This window comes from Odontomachus brunneus, unplaced genomic scaffold, assembly GCF_010583005.1.
Source record: "Odontomachus brunneus isolate Ranch 3 - 2012 unplaced genomic scaffold, Obru_v1 Obru_scaffold_176, whole genome shotgun sequence".
Taxonomy (NCBI): Eukaryota; Metazoa; Arthropoda; class Insecta; order Hymenoptera; family Formicidae; genus Odontomachus; species Odontomachus brunneus.
In genome coordinates this window covers 333,676-350,337 of record NW_022639626.1, presented here as the reverse complement: position 1 = coordinate 350,337, position 16,662 = coordinate 333,676, and the positions used below count along the sequence as shown (strand labels likewise).

At 39.1% G+C, this 16,662-nt stretch overlaps 1 protein-coding gene across 1 annotated transcript; it reads right to left on the bottom strand.

The window, feature by feature from the left end:
• Window positions 1–34: 34 nt before the first annotated feature.
• Window positions 35–16,595, bottom strand: LOC116851454 (hemocytin). The gene is made up of 27 exons (XM_032830874.1): window positions 16,369–16,595; window positions 16,104–16,259; window positions 15,779–15,906; window positions 15,515–15,674; window positions 15,252–15,379; window positions 15,061–15,156; window positions 14,470–14,810; window positions 13,697–14,255; window positions 13,069–13,353; window positions 12,420–12,850; window positions 12,033–12,297; window positions 11,715–11,945; window positions 11,366–11,591; window positions 10,986–11,191; window positions 10,545–10,913; window positions 10,023–10,361; window positions 4,247–9,808; window positions 3,761–4,105; window positions 3,570–3,680; window positions 3,275–3,496; window positions 2,846–3,129; window positions 2,467–2,742; window positions 2,121–2,381; window positions 1,895–2,047; window positions 1,297–1,423; window positions 992–1,144; window positions 35–905 (listed from the first exon to the last, which is right to left on the bottom strand). Exons 1-27 carry the CDS (start codon window positions 16,461–16,463, stop codon window positions 715–717), a joined length of 11,700 nt encoding a protein of 3,899 aa, XP_032686765.1. The 5' UTR covers window positions 16,464–16,595; the 3' UTR covers window positions 35–714.
• Window positions 16,596–16,662: the final 67 nt, after the last annotated feature.

Genomic DNA, 16,662 nt, shown 5'->3' with positions numbered 1-16,662 from the left:
ATGAATATATTAAAAATAAAATCATAATATTTTTATTTTAACTACATTATAGTAAAAAATAACATTTTTTTAGTTTAATAAAATACAATAAGAATTTCTTGCTTCTTTTGTTTTGCTTTGATTAACTCAAACATTGATTTAATAAACTTAAAAATTTATTTAATAAATTTAGAAATAGAGAATAAATCTTCTTGATTCTGTGCAGTAATTTACCTTTTTATTAAAAATATTAGTTTTATCTCAAAAAAAAATTGACTTTCCATTCTATTCCCGTAAATCGATTCGTTTGTCTTCTATCAGGAAGACTGGTATTTCTACCAGTAAGGTAAAAGGCCGAAAGAATTTCTGCTTCAACATTAAATAACAAAACCACACAACAATCAGCAGATATGTAAATTATAAAGAGATTTACTCCTTTAAATTATGTAAATGTCATTTCATGTGTGATTTTTCACTTATCCAGTATAATTTGACAACAAAATTTTGACATTTAGATCTTATATATTCGCGTATAGATAAATAAATATAAGATTGTTATAAACAGTAATGTATGGAATACAAAGATTCTCTAATCGATACATAAAAAGTAAAAGAAAAATTACAAAAAAAATTATTTCCATTAATCCATATATTTTTAATAGTTTATATTGTAAGAATATTTTATTGCTTATGTGTAAATGAAGAAAATAAAACAAAGAACTCAGTTCTTATAAATTAAACTTTGGTCTTTGTTTTGTTATCTTCATTTTTTAAATCTGAAAGAGCACAACTTTGGCAAGAACAAGAAGTTGGCACTACCAATAACTTCTTCAATCTTCTACCATCGGTGCATGTTAAATTGACAAGGATACCAGTATGTTCCTTTGCTTGACAACATTGGCAATTATTTACTTGTTTCCAGTTTTCTACACAAAAAGAAAGAAAATTATTCATATTAGATATAACATCAAACTAGGATAAAAAAGAAAATATTTATTTAATCTATACTTACTAGTGTCAAAATATGTGGAAGACATGCATGTTCCGTTGCATTGTATAATATTTTCGATAGGATGCAAGTTTTTACATGTTCCATGTAGAGGATGATTCACAATCAGCATATTTAAGGTGCTATTTGCATCCATAATAGTTGGTTTGCATTTACCTAACAAATAATTACAAAATAAATTAATTACATATAATTGATATAATTACAAAATAAATTAATATAATTGATATAATTACAAAATAAATTAATTACATATAATTGATATAAGTAAACATGTTAAAAAATTATTTTTATTTTTTGAAACATACTCTTTTCTTCTATAACTTGATTAATAATCTTCAAATTGCATCGTTCACAGCACTGATCGCGATATATTGCGTTTTCAGGGCAATCTTTTATATCAGGACAAACAGCCGAACTCATACTAACAGATAGCTAAAATTAACAGATAGTCATATTTGAAACGCATAAATTTGATTATGTAACAATATTTTAATATATGTATGTTAAAATAAATATAAATATAAATAATTATATATACAGGGTGGCCCATGTAAAGTGTTACAAGCTAATAACTCTAAACATATTTGTCTTATCAAAAAGTTGTTCATGAGAAAGTTTCATATATTCGGAGGGCCTTTTTAACTATGTAAACAAAAATTCACCAAATAAAACAATTAAAATTAATTATAATATATACAATGTGTTTCTCATTAGAATTACATAAGATAATACTGTTAAGCAAATTGTTAAGCAAATTGTTAAGTTTTACTGTTAAGTATTACTGTTAAGCAAATAAACACTAATTGCACAATTAATTATGTAATCTAAATGTTTGTAGATACTGATCATAAATAATCATAAAATTGCTTGATTTACTGACTGATCTTATACAACAAGACTTACTTGTTCATTCACTTTCAAACAACTGTAAGTGGTACAATTATCATCAGATGACCATGTCATGTCAGGTGTATACAAAGTACCTTCATATATACAAGATGTTTGCTTACATTCTCCACAACATTTACCATCTTTTGGTTCTTCATATGACCATCCCTTAAAGATTAATTAATATAATATTAATGATACACTTACAGCATAAATTATATATGCAATAAAACATTCTTACCGGAGCACACTGCTTCGAACATACTTCAACTTCTGTATGCTTTGTTATATTCGGACCTGTTGTGCAAGTCTCGGTGACACAGCTATCTGCAAAAGATTTCCATTTCTCTCCAGGCTTATATGATTTTCCATCACTGAGACAAGCTGTTTTGACAATTTCTGGGCAACACTTGTTTGGAACTTTGCGAGTTTCTACCTGAAACTCTAATTCCAATTGCGGGTCAATCTCTGGACAGGTCTCAGTATTTACTTGTACATACATCTGGAAATAGATATTAGTTGCACTCAAATACTTATCTATTTCTATTGGTTGGATTATATATTCAGAATTGCAGGGAAAATCTTACGCTTCCATTTGTGGAGACACAAGAATACGTCACACAGTGATCGTCCGACTGCCATTCCTCTCCTGCATCCTTAAGCATGCCATCTACATTACACGCGGTTTGAATACACTTCCCGCAACACTCTGTGATATCGTTAGACGGTTGATATTCATAACCATAATCACATACAACATTACATTCTTGGACTTTAACTTGCTTCTGGATATTATTCGAATGTTTGTTACATTCCATTGTAATACAAGGATGTTCAATATCGGGCTTCCAACTTTCGCCAACCTATCGTAAATAACGTTAGAGAATAATGTTAAAGACTGTTTTTTTAAATAATAACACTAAGAAGACTATAAATATATTACAATGTGTTAGTATATTTTCTTACATGATACACTTTATCTCCATCTTTGCAAGTGCTGCGCTCAAAGATTGGGCAGCATTTATCATCCAATGATATTTTCTTCAATACATAGTCGTTTACATCAGGATGTTCATGCATACTTGGACACTCCGTGATCTTACAGTCCGGTTTAGGGCCATCCTGTGAATTTTCACATATGCATGTTTTGCATTTACCATCTTCCCATTTTTCTCCAATCTTTTTCGCTATTACATGTTGTCTGCTTCGATCTTCATCATTTGTGTACAAACAAATATCCTTTGGAAGTACTAAAATATAAGGAAACAATATTAATTAATTAGTTAATAGTGCTTGCATTTTGAAGTCACTTTCAATTACTGTCAATAAAATATTGTGGCTTATATTAAAACGTAATTCATAAAGTTATAGATACATATACAAAATAAAGCATACCGCACTTATAACTAGGACAACAATTGTCTTCATGTTTAGTCATTGTTATATTATGGTACTTTGGGCAATTAGGTGTAGAAGGACAAGTTTTCGGATCACATATTTTGATCGTTCGCGGACAGCAACCGGATATATTCATTACTTTTATGAAACCGGGCTCCAGTGTCTCAATTTCATTCGTGAATTCTTCGACAACGGGACACTCGTCTTCAGGCAAACATTCTGAAATTATGTAGCGTGTTATGTAACGCGAAAAATTAAACAAATTAAAGATAATGTAAAATACGTCACGTACGACAAATAATTTTGTAACATCCATCAGTGCCAGTAATAGTCTTCATCACCTGGCCATAACCACATTCTGGTTCCTGTTGCTCGACACACGTGGGTGTAGTAGGTGTTGGCACTGTATGAAAAATTCTCAATCCATTAGTAAACTCTGTCAAATACATTAAATATTTTTTAACAATAGAATATTAAACTTACTACACAAATACTTGGGACAACATTTTTCTTTGGTTCCATTCACAAGCACGGGTGTCATATTTTTTTCACAAATTGTATCCAACAGAGGACATTCCGTTTTTTGGCAATTCACAACTCCATCATGGCATTTGCATTCCGTACATTTGTCCGGTTGCCAAACATCGCTTTCTACGTGACCGTCTTTGTCACAAACGTGACAGTTCTTTTTTGGTATGCAAGAATCATTATGGAATACGTAATCTTGTGGACAGAAGCATCCCTCGATGGGGCCAGATGAACACTTTTCGTCGCTCAAAGTGTCACAAGTTTCCTTACAGCCGGAAGCGCATGGTTGATAGACAAGACCTACGAAGAAAATGTATTTGATGAATTTTTCGTTTTTGTTTAATAAGCATAAATTTTTTTATATCGATTTGATAATAAAAGGTTAAATTAAAAGTAATGAAAGTCCGATAAAAGGGTAATTAAAAAATTAAAGAAATTTACCTGCAGAACATTCGTACGGGCAGATCTCGTCGGTTCTCCAAGCTGGACATAAACCAACTTCCGAACATTTTCTCGCATACATTTCCAAACTATCGCAGTAGTTGCCGTTGGTGCATAAAGCGTCATGACAGCAATCCAAATATGATTTCGGATCGATGATACTGTGGCATTGTTGGAATTCCGCTAAATCCAAAAGTTTTCTGCAGATATCCTGACTCGCTGGTGGAGGAACGCATTGAGCCCGCTGTTTACTGGCGCATGTCTGATCATTCAGGTCCAACTCCGTCGACAGATCATCAGCCAGCCAAGATTTGCCGAATTCCTCAGCATTGTTGGTGACTTTGCCGTCGCGCTTCTTGAAACCAGCTTCATCGGCGTTGCAGTTGCCGCACAGACCCTCAGTGGCGTCGTCGAAGATATGCGACGGAAGTTTCAAAGTGAACGCGAAATTCTGTCGGAAGGCGACGAACTCTAGTTGGATAGCCGGCACCAACAAAGACACGTCTCCCGCGAGTGTACGATCCAACGTGATCCACGTGCGGTTGTACGGAAATTCGGCTACCTGGGAGTCATCAATGGAGACTCGCAATTCTTTCAACTCTTCCGCGCGTTTTATTCGCACCACGTGTTCTTTGTAAAGGAGCGTAACGGATTTCGTGCATATGCCGGTGACGCATTCCTCATTACTGAGCAAAATCTGGTACGCGTGAGTTCCGTTTCGGCCTTTCGCGTTGTTCACGACGTTCCTGGACAAGACGTAGGTACAATTGCCGGCGAAGCTAAAGTCCTTGCGATCGAAGTCGATGAACTTGGAGTTACCAAGGCTGTCGCATACGCAGTCTCGACACTGCACCGGTGGCATACACTCGTCGTTGTGACGCACCAGGCCGTCCGGGCAGAAGCAACCGGGGAAGCAAACGCCCTGCATCATCGGACATGGTTCTAACTCGTGTAGATTATCGCAGGTGATCTCGCATTTGTTGCGGAAACAATCTCGGTGAATAAACGGTGACGGACAGCTGGCCGGACAGTCGTGAATCCTCCTCCAGTCGGACAAGTCAGCACCGGGTAGAGCGGCCTCACATTTGCTGACGAAGCTCGTTAGCAGTCGGCATCGACACTCCTCGTAGGAATTATTACCGTGCAGGCATGTGCACAAGTTCTCTACGCAGCTAGACACGAACTTGTTGATGTCCACTACCGTAGAGCACACGTCCGATAGCTCTGGGCTTTTCACGGAATTGCAGATCTTCCAGGCTTGTTTTTGAACGTCAAGTGGACACACCTGCGAGTCGCACGCCGGTGTACCCTCCATCGCCCAGCTATTTCCGAACGGGATGGTGCTTCTCACCTGTTTGCCGTCCGGTGTCTGCCGATCGTTCGCGATATTACCGTCGTAATATCCGCACAGGCCGTCTACTTTACCTGCCAATTGCGAGCTAACACCAATCCTCACGTTGGCAGCGGAGTCCCAGAACACTCCGAAGTCGTAAAGCGAAAGGAACACGATACTGTCGCCCATGCGAGACAGCCTGAAGCTGTGGAAGCGATTGCTGAGGCGATCGAATTGTTTAGCCGTGAAGCTGTGCTTGTCGACGTCCACATGCAGGTCCGGATACAACACGATTTCATGATCGCCCTGCGTTATTATCAAAATCTGCGTACACGGCTGGCCGGGCGAATCACACTGTTTCTCCAATATGATGTACCATTTGTTATTATACATGTCGCGAGCCAAGATATGATCGCAAACGTCGAATTTATATTCTAGGTTGTCAAAGGTGTTGAATGTTCGTCCTGTGACGTTGCAGTATGCTACTTCCGGCATTATCGGCCTGCACGTATACTTAGGACACTTGTACAGCTTGTACATGCTCATCTTCTCGTATACTACCTCGTAGTGCGGCGGGCACGACGCCTCCGGACATTTCTCCGGCTTCTGGTGACCGGGCAGGATGGGTGAGAATTTCGTGGGCGCGCAGGTGAACTCAGGACATTGAGCATTCTTCGTTGATGCTTGACGATCTGTATATTTGATCGCATTAAAGTGGAATGGTGGCTTTCTGTATCCCTTTGTCTTTGTGAAACCTTTGATTGCAGACTTCACGTTGCTCTTCCAGTAACCTTTAACATTGTAATCCGACTTATCGCGTTGAGATGACTTGTAGACTATTCTATAATCTGCAGGACATGATGGTTCCTCGCATGATGGCGGGCGGACTTGAGGCGGACTTACGTTCGTGTCAATGTGTTCACGTGTCACTTCTGGTTCAAACGTCGGTTCGATGACGACCTTCTCGCAGTCCATCTCGTCGTCCGGACAATCCTGCACGCCGTTACACCACGTTGTTTCATTGATGCATACGTCGCTCGTAGGACAGTGCTTGGTTCCTGTCGGGCAAGGTTTGCACATACAATTGCATCGTTCAATGACAATCGACTGCTCACCCGGGTTACATGACTCGCACTTCTTTGGCGTGCAAGTAGACGTTCCGCCCATAGTGCAGACACATTCCTGACAATCTTCAGTTTCATAGATAGAGCCTACCGCGTAAGAGAGATGGCCGATTACGCAAGGGCATTCTCGCTTTGGTATGCACGATTCACCGTCCCACCAGTTGGGATCCTCGCATCTGCAGGCTTCATCCTTCAACGTCCGATCGATTCCATCGCATACATTGCACCTCAGCTCATAGGATGGAGTTGTCGGTTCAGGTTTCTCGAACAACGTAGAGGGATACGCCATATAACAACCAAGGGGTTCGACCTTCAACGCAACATGCTTATGCCACTTAGTGGGTTGTATCTTCATATATCTCGAATGCAACGGTTTCTGGAAAAAGTTCGTCTTCGGGTTTTGAGCGTCAAAATTGCCGAGAAACTCTTTCTCGTTGCCGTTTTTATCGATAATCGGGTTCCAGTGACGCTTGTCGTTGCTGTAGAATATCTTGTAAGCGGTCGTCCAAGCGCCGTCACCTCCCTTCGTCGTGATCCCGGTCAAGTTCCGAGATTCCAGAAAATCGAACTGAACATATTGATGCGGATTGTCCAACTCTGAACGCCATACACCTTCTGCAGATAACGGAAGCTGCTGAATCAACTGTGGAGAGCTCGACACGGACACCTGCTCGATACTCATCAGTTTATTGTCCAATCCCATAGGTTTATCGCATACTGGCTTCAGTACATTATCGGAGATCGTTGTCTGTATGATAGGAAAGTTAGATATCGACACGTTATCCTGACATCCCAAAACGTCCGCTCTGATTGCTATTCCGTTGTGCCATGTTAATGGTTCGATACGAATTACTTTCGCTTCAACGGGTTGATCAAATTTCTGTTCTACGGATTGAGTTCTGTCGATAGGTCCTCTGAATATACGCGGTTGCTTTTTGTGATCAAGCACGTACGAAAAGATCTGACCGTTCTCCGAGAAGAGCACTTTATAACTGGTCACGAATTTATCTTCGGTAACGGCGCCCTGCAGTATTACGCCATAAACTGGCTCGAGTTTATCGAACTTAACGGTAACCCACTGACCGATGTGGTTTACTTTCGGTTCCCAGAAGCCGGCGTCAGGCGACAAGGTTTTTGGTACGCGTACGAATAGATTCTCAGGTCGTAGTGCGGGAACCTTGCTGCTACTAGCATTAATAATTACTTTTTCGCGCAGACTTTGTATCAACGGCACATAGTTTTCGTTGTCGCAATCCGCAGGTGGTGTAAGCGTGCTGTGCGGAAGAAATTCGACCGATGACGTAGTTGGCCAATGCATCGAAGGCGTAGTGGATGGTTGCTCGGTAACAAGTTCACGTCCCTCGGTCGTGGTTGCGTTGCAGAATGTGCTATCGCAGGTGTAATAATTATTGATGCATTGACAAATCTCGCAATCAGACTCCTTCCTTACGGCGCCCGGTGCGACTGAGTTTCCATCGTGGGATTCGCACGGACACTCGTTTGCGTCCACGCAGGTGATGCTGTCTCTCCAATATTTATGCGGGGGACACCTCGGTCGATTGACCGACACGCATCCGGCGATGCAGTTATTATCTTCATTGCAATGATCTTGCATCGAGCTGTGTCGGTAATAATGACACGCCTTGGTGCACTGAACAGCGCACTCATTCCATACCTCGTCGTCTTTGCACTTCTCAATCCTTACCGTGCTGCTAATCAATGTTGTTTGCGTATTCGTGCTACCGGTCTCGGTGTAGTTCTGACTCCACTCGGACGTGGTTCGCTCAAGCATGCACTCTGGTCGTGTCCGCAAGACTTCTTCCGGAAAATTACACACCTGCGCTTTCGCATCGTATAAAGTGCCAGGACCACACGACTTCTCGACTAATTCGTAACCAGTCGCTATGGGCACGCACTGATAAAATAGCTGACAGTTAGTCGGATGTGGTGAATTAGGGTACTCTGGGTCGCATTCTTGTAGACTAGGTTCTACTGTCGTTTGATTTGTTTGGTAAACGGGCAGCTTCGTCGTTTCGGAGCAGCGACACAACACGCTGATCTCAAAATCTACACAAAGAACATCCGTAACTGATTGACAATATAAACCGCGCTCCAGACTGCATTCCACATTCAAATCGCTCTCCTTCGAGCTCAGATGACTCTTCACGGATCTGCATCTTATGTCGACCATATGTTCCTTATCGCACATCGCGAGTCCGTCTGAGTTCTCGAGATCCATCAATTCGGGTAATGGCTCCACGTCTGTTTTCTTCTTATATGTCATTTTGTTCTTGTTAATCCACTTGGACCAACCATCTACGCATCCGGGCGTTACGCAAGGCTCTCCTTTGCATGTCACCTTACCGCGACTGCAGAAGCAACTCTGACAATCGTCGCCTCTTACTCGATCACCCTCGTAGTATATTACTCCGTTGATCTCGGCGCAGAATGGCGTTTTGCATGCTGATTTCGGTAGACATTCCGTATAAGTAGCATTCCAGTATACTTGCTCTTCCGAACATGGTTTAAATTGGCAGCCCTCAATGCATGTATCCTCGGTGCACAAACGAGAGCCGTCCTTTACAGTCATCAGATTATCGCACGTCTCGCGCGGACAAGTCGAGATGCAGGGCGAATACGTGCTGAACTCCTCGTTACATTGCAACGGGCAGCGTTCCTGCGTGCGCCACTTCACCGGTACACCCTTCACGTTGCACTCGTGTGCATACGCAGCCAACGCTGTGCACAGGCACTCGCAGTCGCCGCCGGAGTCGCAGCTGCACGCGTCGAAAATACAATTACGTAAGTACGGTTCAACTTCAACCTCTGAGTGACATGGTGAGAATACCGATGACTTCAGTATGTTGCAGCGTCGTAACGACCACAACTTGCGTTCCGGATGCTGCTCGCATGCGTCTGGCACGTCTTTTGGTTCCGGACAGAATGTATTTTTCTTCCACGAGTCGCCGAACAAGTTAACAGAGGCCTCGGATATACCGCCAGACGGCGTTTTGAAGTCATCCTCGGCGTTGTCGTTGTAATCACCGCACAGGCCCATTGTATGACTTTTCCACTCCGGATTTAATTTTACGTAGACTCTTGTGCCTATTAAAATTTCAAGTGCTTAATAAAGTATCTTAAACAATATGAAACAAAATATATTGTGTTATTTAAGCGTTTCACGTATCTTTTGTCGATAATTAAAATAATTAATATCATCAATAGTTAAAATATATTCGTGAAGAGATTTGAGACTTATTGAACATATATTAAACATATTCATCGATGAACAACATTCGAATAGTATAATATTTCGTACCTTTGTCCCATTGCAACACCAATCTCAAGTCTGGTACATCGACGAACACGAAGATTTCAGTGGTTCTAATAGTCATCCTTTTAAAAGGTCCCGTCGGTAATTTCTTTCCTTTTGTCAGCACGAGTTCTTCTCGCTGTTCATCGTTTCCGACCACGAGTGTGATCGATTTCGAGCACGCGACACCGTTCGTACCGCATGGTACATTCTGAATCGAGACGTCGAATGACTCCTCCTTGCTCAACTTGCTCTTTACCAGAACGTAATCGCATATACCTTGGAAATCGTACATTTTACCGTCGAACGTCTTGTAATGCGAATCACCCCACACAGAACAGATTCCTGTAACAGAAAGAAAATTGTGCGATAGAGTTAAATAAAGGAAAATTAAAAATAAAAAAAAGAAAATTCCGCGTTAAAGTTGTGCATAATGGTAATTATGCTCTAACGAAAAGTATAATTCGTGATTGCCTAAAACAATTAAGTATCGAGAGATAAAAGCGATCGTGACCAGGGATATATCACCTGAGCAGACTCTATTTGTACATTTCCATTTGGTGCCTTCGCACGTGCAAGTGTTACATTCGGCCTGAATAACCGAGCCTTCCTTGTAGCTCTTCCCGCCGTGATGACACGGGCAGTCTTTTTCCGGGATGCAATTGCCGTTTGGCGCGTCGAGAACGTATCCAGCTTTGCAAATGCAACCGAACGTACATACAATTTGACTGTGTTCGTTGGAAAAGTGCATATTGCTGCAAGTTCTCTGTTCTACCGGCTCGCAATCCGTCATTTCGAGATGTTTACTGGCAACGCAGGTAGATAGAAGTTCCGGCGTGACCGCCGGATAATTTCGAATTTCTTCCGGCGTTGCTAAACGACAGCCCCATATGCCGCCTAAAATTGTGCAGAACGAAGTTTTGCGTTACAAAAAGTGAATCTCGATTAATTCGTGTCTTAAGTACTGACCTATGCAAGTGCAATATTGCTGTCCCTTACTGCTCGGTCTTATTTCTCGATGATTAGGTTTGTACTCGCGACTCGCATATACGCAGGGACACTCAGCGATCGGGATACATTCGCCGTTTGTGTCCAGTGCCTGGCCTTCGGGGCAATTGCATCCTTCTACGCATTCTTGTTTGCAGTCTTGATAAGAGGATATGTCTTCGCACGACCTAGATTAGAAAATAAAAAAGTTGAATTATGAAAGAATTAGAAGATTGTATTATGTGGATATATTATGATTATGTGGAGAGATTATGATATAGAAATATAGGAATAATATATAAATATAGCTATAGAGCAGTACAGATTAATAAACATATAAGTAGATTAGAGTATGCGATTACCTCGTGCAACTATTTCCACAGATTTGGTATATCTGACCGCCACTACAATGAACTTTACACTTATCAATTTTTGAACGCCACGATAATTTCACGCCTTGCGCCGCACAATTTTCCGCGTATGCTGCTAATATCGGGCAGAAGCATAATTTAGCATCAGAGTTACATGCGCACATATCGTACATGCAATCTCGGTAAAACTCCATTGGATCAACGTACCAATGACATCCTACAATATTATAAATTAATTAATCTTAACTCAAATCAATTAATTGTTTACTACAGAGACTAAAAAATATAAAAGATAAATAGATACAATTTATATATACGATATAATAATATTAGTAAGTACCGGAAAAAATATCGGTGTGTATTTTAGAACAATATGCCTCCGCTGTTGCTCTTTTTTGAGGATTTATCTCGCAGGGGTGTTTCGATTCATTTTCTGATTCGTCGGCGCAGTATTTGTTAATTTTCCACTTATTCGCGAAGGCAATCGCCGTGGGCTCAACGTCACCGTCGGGCGTTATAAAGTCATCCTTTTGATTTCCAGTGAATGTTCCACAGAGTCCTTTCGTTTGACCTGATAACAATAGTTTAGTTAGCAATATTTCTAAAAAAAATTGTTATACAGATATAAATAAATATAAATTAAATAAAGTGTATTTACCATGGAATGCAGCAGGAGCATTAATGTAAACGCGCGTCATACCATCCCACCATACTTCCAAATCATTGGGCATATTAATTACCAAGTATGTACTGCTCGCAAGTCGTATCCGAGCACCATTGATCAGCATTGGGAATTTCATTATCTCGTCGCCGTTCACTGTAATTTGGCGATTTTGCTTCAATTTTATAATGGTATTCTTGAAATTTATTGTAACAGCTTTGGTGCACGATGGAGAATTCTCCACAAAGGTGAAGCCCATGTTCTAAAATAAGTGACACTTAATAAGCAATAAATAAAAATTTTAAATAAAAACAAAAACATTAATTCCTGAGTTTTATGTTGAACAGTTCAAACAATCGGTATTTATTTTTCCGAAAGTCTAACCTCAGATATCGTTCCGGAACACGGAACATTTTCAGCTTCAATCGTATAGTTTTCTCCCTTCATTAAGTAGTACTTGCATTTTCCCATGAAATCGTAGTGTTTGCCGTCAAACGTAGTATAATGCGGATCGCCTATTACGGAGCATCTAGCGGTACATAGCACCTGCGTGCATATCCACTTTCCAGCAGTGCATATACAAGTATTACAATCTTTTAGCACGTTCGAACCCGGCTCGAACAGTTTGCCCCTCAATTTACATGGACATTCCTCTGGCATGATACATCTACCTTGATGCTCCAGAGTCCCCACAGGGCAGAAACAACCTTCTTCGCATTCAGGATTTTCGCTCCTCGTCTCAAGATCGGAAAAACAAGATGCTTCCACCTTTGGCCCGCATGACATGTATATTCGTCCATTTTCGCAGGAAATCGCTGCAAAATAATTGTTGACTTCTTATTATGCATTATATATTTAAAAAATGACACATATCTTTATTTTATAATAAGATTTATAATATTTTATAATATTTTTATTATAATATTATTTTTTTTATAATATTTTATAATAAATATTAATAACATTATAATATAATGTTGTATTGTTCTGGAAATTTGTTAAATTAATTAAAAGCATTTTGAAATTGACTTACGACAAGTGTCGTCATTTCTCCACGGTGTTGATACTGCGACTCCCTTGTGAATACATTGGCGCATGTAAACGTCTATGGTATTGCAGGCGCATTTCGTTTTGTCACTGTCCTTACATGCGCAATAATCCCATATGCATGCCTTTAACAATTCAGAAAAATTAATCGTTTGAACGCAAGGCTTAAATTTACGACTGGAGAGAAGCTGGGCGCAAAACTTGAGAGCATCTTTAGCGAACTCATCTTTCACTTGGCACGCATTTTGCGTGTTCAAATCGTCACATGTTTCTACAAAATAAAATACCACATAGCTATTAAATAATTATAAGAGTAATAGTATGAATTCTTTACAAAATAGTTCATCGTTTATGAAGTATAAGTTGAAAGTGTGAAATAATATAAGCACCAGACATTTTAATGTGTTTCATCAATTATACAAACACAATTTATTGAAAGATACTTTATCAAGGGTCCTATTCTAAATACATAACAAAAACTTTAAATATGTATTAAATATATATTTAATTTCAAGTTCTGTTTTCTTATACGATTTTCTTATTACGCCACGTATAACGTAATTTCAACATGAGAATCAGAAAGATTCAACTTTTGATACGTGTCATAATATTACCTCCAAAATCGTTAATTCGCCAAGAATCCGCCAAACTAGTAATGCTTTTAGTGTGAGTGCCACTTTTCATCAAGAAATCATCCTTTGGATCATCGTTCATTGTACCGCAGAGACCGGCTGTTTTGTTCCACATACTCTCGGAAGCCTCGACTTGTAACAGCAAGGATCCATCCCACTTCAGCTTTATGCCCAGCGAGTCAAGAGAGATGAGAGTAAAGTGCGCGGACTTGTCCACGCGTAATCCGGGCAGATATACTGGTATGGGTAATAATTTTTTTCCACTCGAAAACGTCGGTATACCGATTTCATCGTTGGCCAACGTGTACTCTTTGTCATACACAAACAGCTTCACAATTTTGGAGCAACGGCCGTTCTTCGTTTTGCAACCCAGAGAATTTAGCGTCAGGATCGTACAGACGTCATCTTGTGTCTCTCGGAGAAGTACGTATGGACAGTCGCTATTGAAGCTGTAGATCTTGTCGTCAAAAGTTTTATAGTGCGCGCCACCCCAGGTAAAGCACGTTTTTGGTTTTGCGGATCGGCTTGCTTCGACGATCATCTTATGGTTGTCCAGTTAAACCAAATATGCATTTTACAAACACAAGTTAGTTACATTGATAAACGTGATTTTAGCCGCTTATATTTAATGTTAAATACGGCTGTCTGTTCGTCGCGTTGAAATATATAAGCTTCATACAAGATAAATAATGTTTAGAATAAAATACTCGCTGAATAAAAGTCAAATTAATATGCAACCGTAATATATCGTTTACCGTATTTTCACTGTTGTCACGAACACCATAAAACTCTGGAGAACTGTCAGTTGTATCGCTGACAAGATCTTGCGTTGACCAGGAGTAATTAGATTCTCGTGTGTACGTGTTATAAGAGATGTTGTGCAAGACGATCTTCATGTCATCATTCACCTTACACTGCGGTATCGGCTGCGGTTTGAAAATGCCCGTGTCATAGGTGCAAGTGTAAGTTATAGCAGGTGGAAATTCGAACTCCGATTCCACCGGGCAACTTAACGTGCAAGAAAAATTGTCGCCGGTACTGGTGCAATAATAAGCACCGTTGAAACGTAAATTCTTCGCGTCGCAGGCGTCAGCAGCTAATAAAATTAGATTAATTAGAAATATTAGAGATCAATATAAAATATCAATATTGAAAAACATGTGAATCATAACTATAAAATATTATGGAAGCTTATGTATGAACATATATTTATTTAATAAAGCTTTAATTGCCAAACGATATTTTGTTCGTTTACCTAAAAAATTACGATCTTAATAAAAATATGTTCAGTTAAAATTTTAAGAAGAGTTACGAATTTATGGAAAAGTAGACATTTTCTTACTTACAATACTGACACTGAGGTCCTCGATGATTCTGCGGGCATTGACATAGATTCATCGGCAGACAATTACCACCGTTCTGACAGGGTGGATCACACACGGCTGTTAAGATACAGTTATATTAGATAGGTTAAGATACAGTTATATTAGATGGATTTTCCTTTACATGATACACAGATTAATGATCGCAAACGTACGTTCGCAATCTGGAATTGATACCCAATCACCCCGGGTTGGCTTCCAGTTTCCATTTTTGCAGATTAAATTGGTAACGGATGAACCATCGGGAAAGGTAAAGTTTTTCATGCAGGATACAGTGCACGAACTGAAAGAAAGATTTTAAAAAATTATATATAAGTGATACAGATCTGTGCGAATATAGTAACTCACGTATTACTTATGTATTACATATAATTTTTTAAAAATCTTTCTTTCGCAAAGATCTGTGAATATTACTTACATCGAGTTACATTTCCTATAAGAATTAAGCGGTGGTGGGAGATGATTTAAGCATGGTTTATTCTCGAATTGACAGAACGGACCGGTAAAATGTTCAGAACAATTACACTGATTAGGTCTGATGCATATTCCGTTATTTTGACACTTGGGCATGCAAATTGCTGTAAAATATTTCACATGAACATTACATTTTCTTTAAGTCTTTTGCATAAATAAAGTGTTGCAAAAATTGAAGTTATAGATTTGACTTGCTTATGTTACGTACGTTCGCAGCGCGGTATCGAACTCCATTCGGTTCCTTGAATATGCCATTCCTTATCAACGCAAGTAATTGTCAATTGTTGTAAACCATTTGGAAATATGTAGTCTGACAAGCAATGTGCGGTGCAGCCGCTGTCGATATAATAACAGAGAATTGTAATATTCATTATATTTCTTCAATATCTTAATTATCCAATACTCATCTAACTTTATTAAATCAAACTAATATAATAATTTCTTCAATACAATAAATTTTTTAATTACTTTAAATTATTTTATTAATAATTTGCACGATTATTTTACTAATAATTTGCACGATCGTAAGTTACCTGTTCGTAGAGCACATAATTCTACCATTTATAGGAGTATTCGGCATACGAATACAGCCTCCTTTGAATACACGTCTTCCGCCCTTTCGGCTTTTAACATTAAAGGAATCATTGTTGACTGATGTGTCTGCAGCATCATTTACGAGATCCTCTGCTCTAATGTACAAAAGAATGCATATAAATAATAGCGATAAAACTTTACAGCGGCATTATTTTCACTTTGTATAATATTGCTTATTTTATAAGAGATATATAAAATACTAACTCATTTACTTCTTGTGCCTCTGAATATCCTTGCAATATATTGCTCGCAATAATTATCAGTACGAATGAACGACTGAATACTTGCAATAGCACCATGTTATCAGTGCGATGTAATTTGGTATCTACGTGCCCAAAAAATGCTTCACATTTGTATTGCCAACGGAACCTTTGGCTACTGATCAAATAACACTTTTAACAAGAAGTATATTTAGCACGTTGCTTTTATATATCAACTTCTAAACGGAAACGGATAAGTGATAAATCCAAGTCCTAATTGATAAATGAGAAATGACAA

What these genes read in the sequence shown, in the direction of transcription:
- LOC116851454 (XM_032830874.1), bottom strand. Translation starts at nt 16,463, where the DNA reads ATGGTGCTATTGCAAGTATTCAGTCGTTCATTCGTACTGATAATTATT. An exon ending in ATCAATTCCAGATTGCGAAC is followed by an intron (nt 15,157 to 15,251) that starts GTACGTTTGCGA and finishes GTATCTTAACAG; the next exon opens with CCGTGTGTGATCCACCCTGT. An exon ending in ATGGAGATAAAGTGTATCAT is followed by an intron (nt 2,743 to 2,845) that starts GTAAGAAAATAT and finishes TATTTACGATAG; the next exon opens with GTTGGCGAAAGTTGGAAGCC.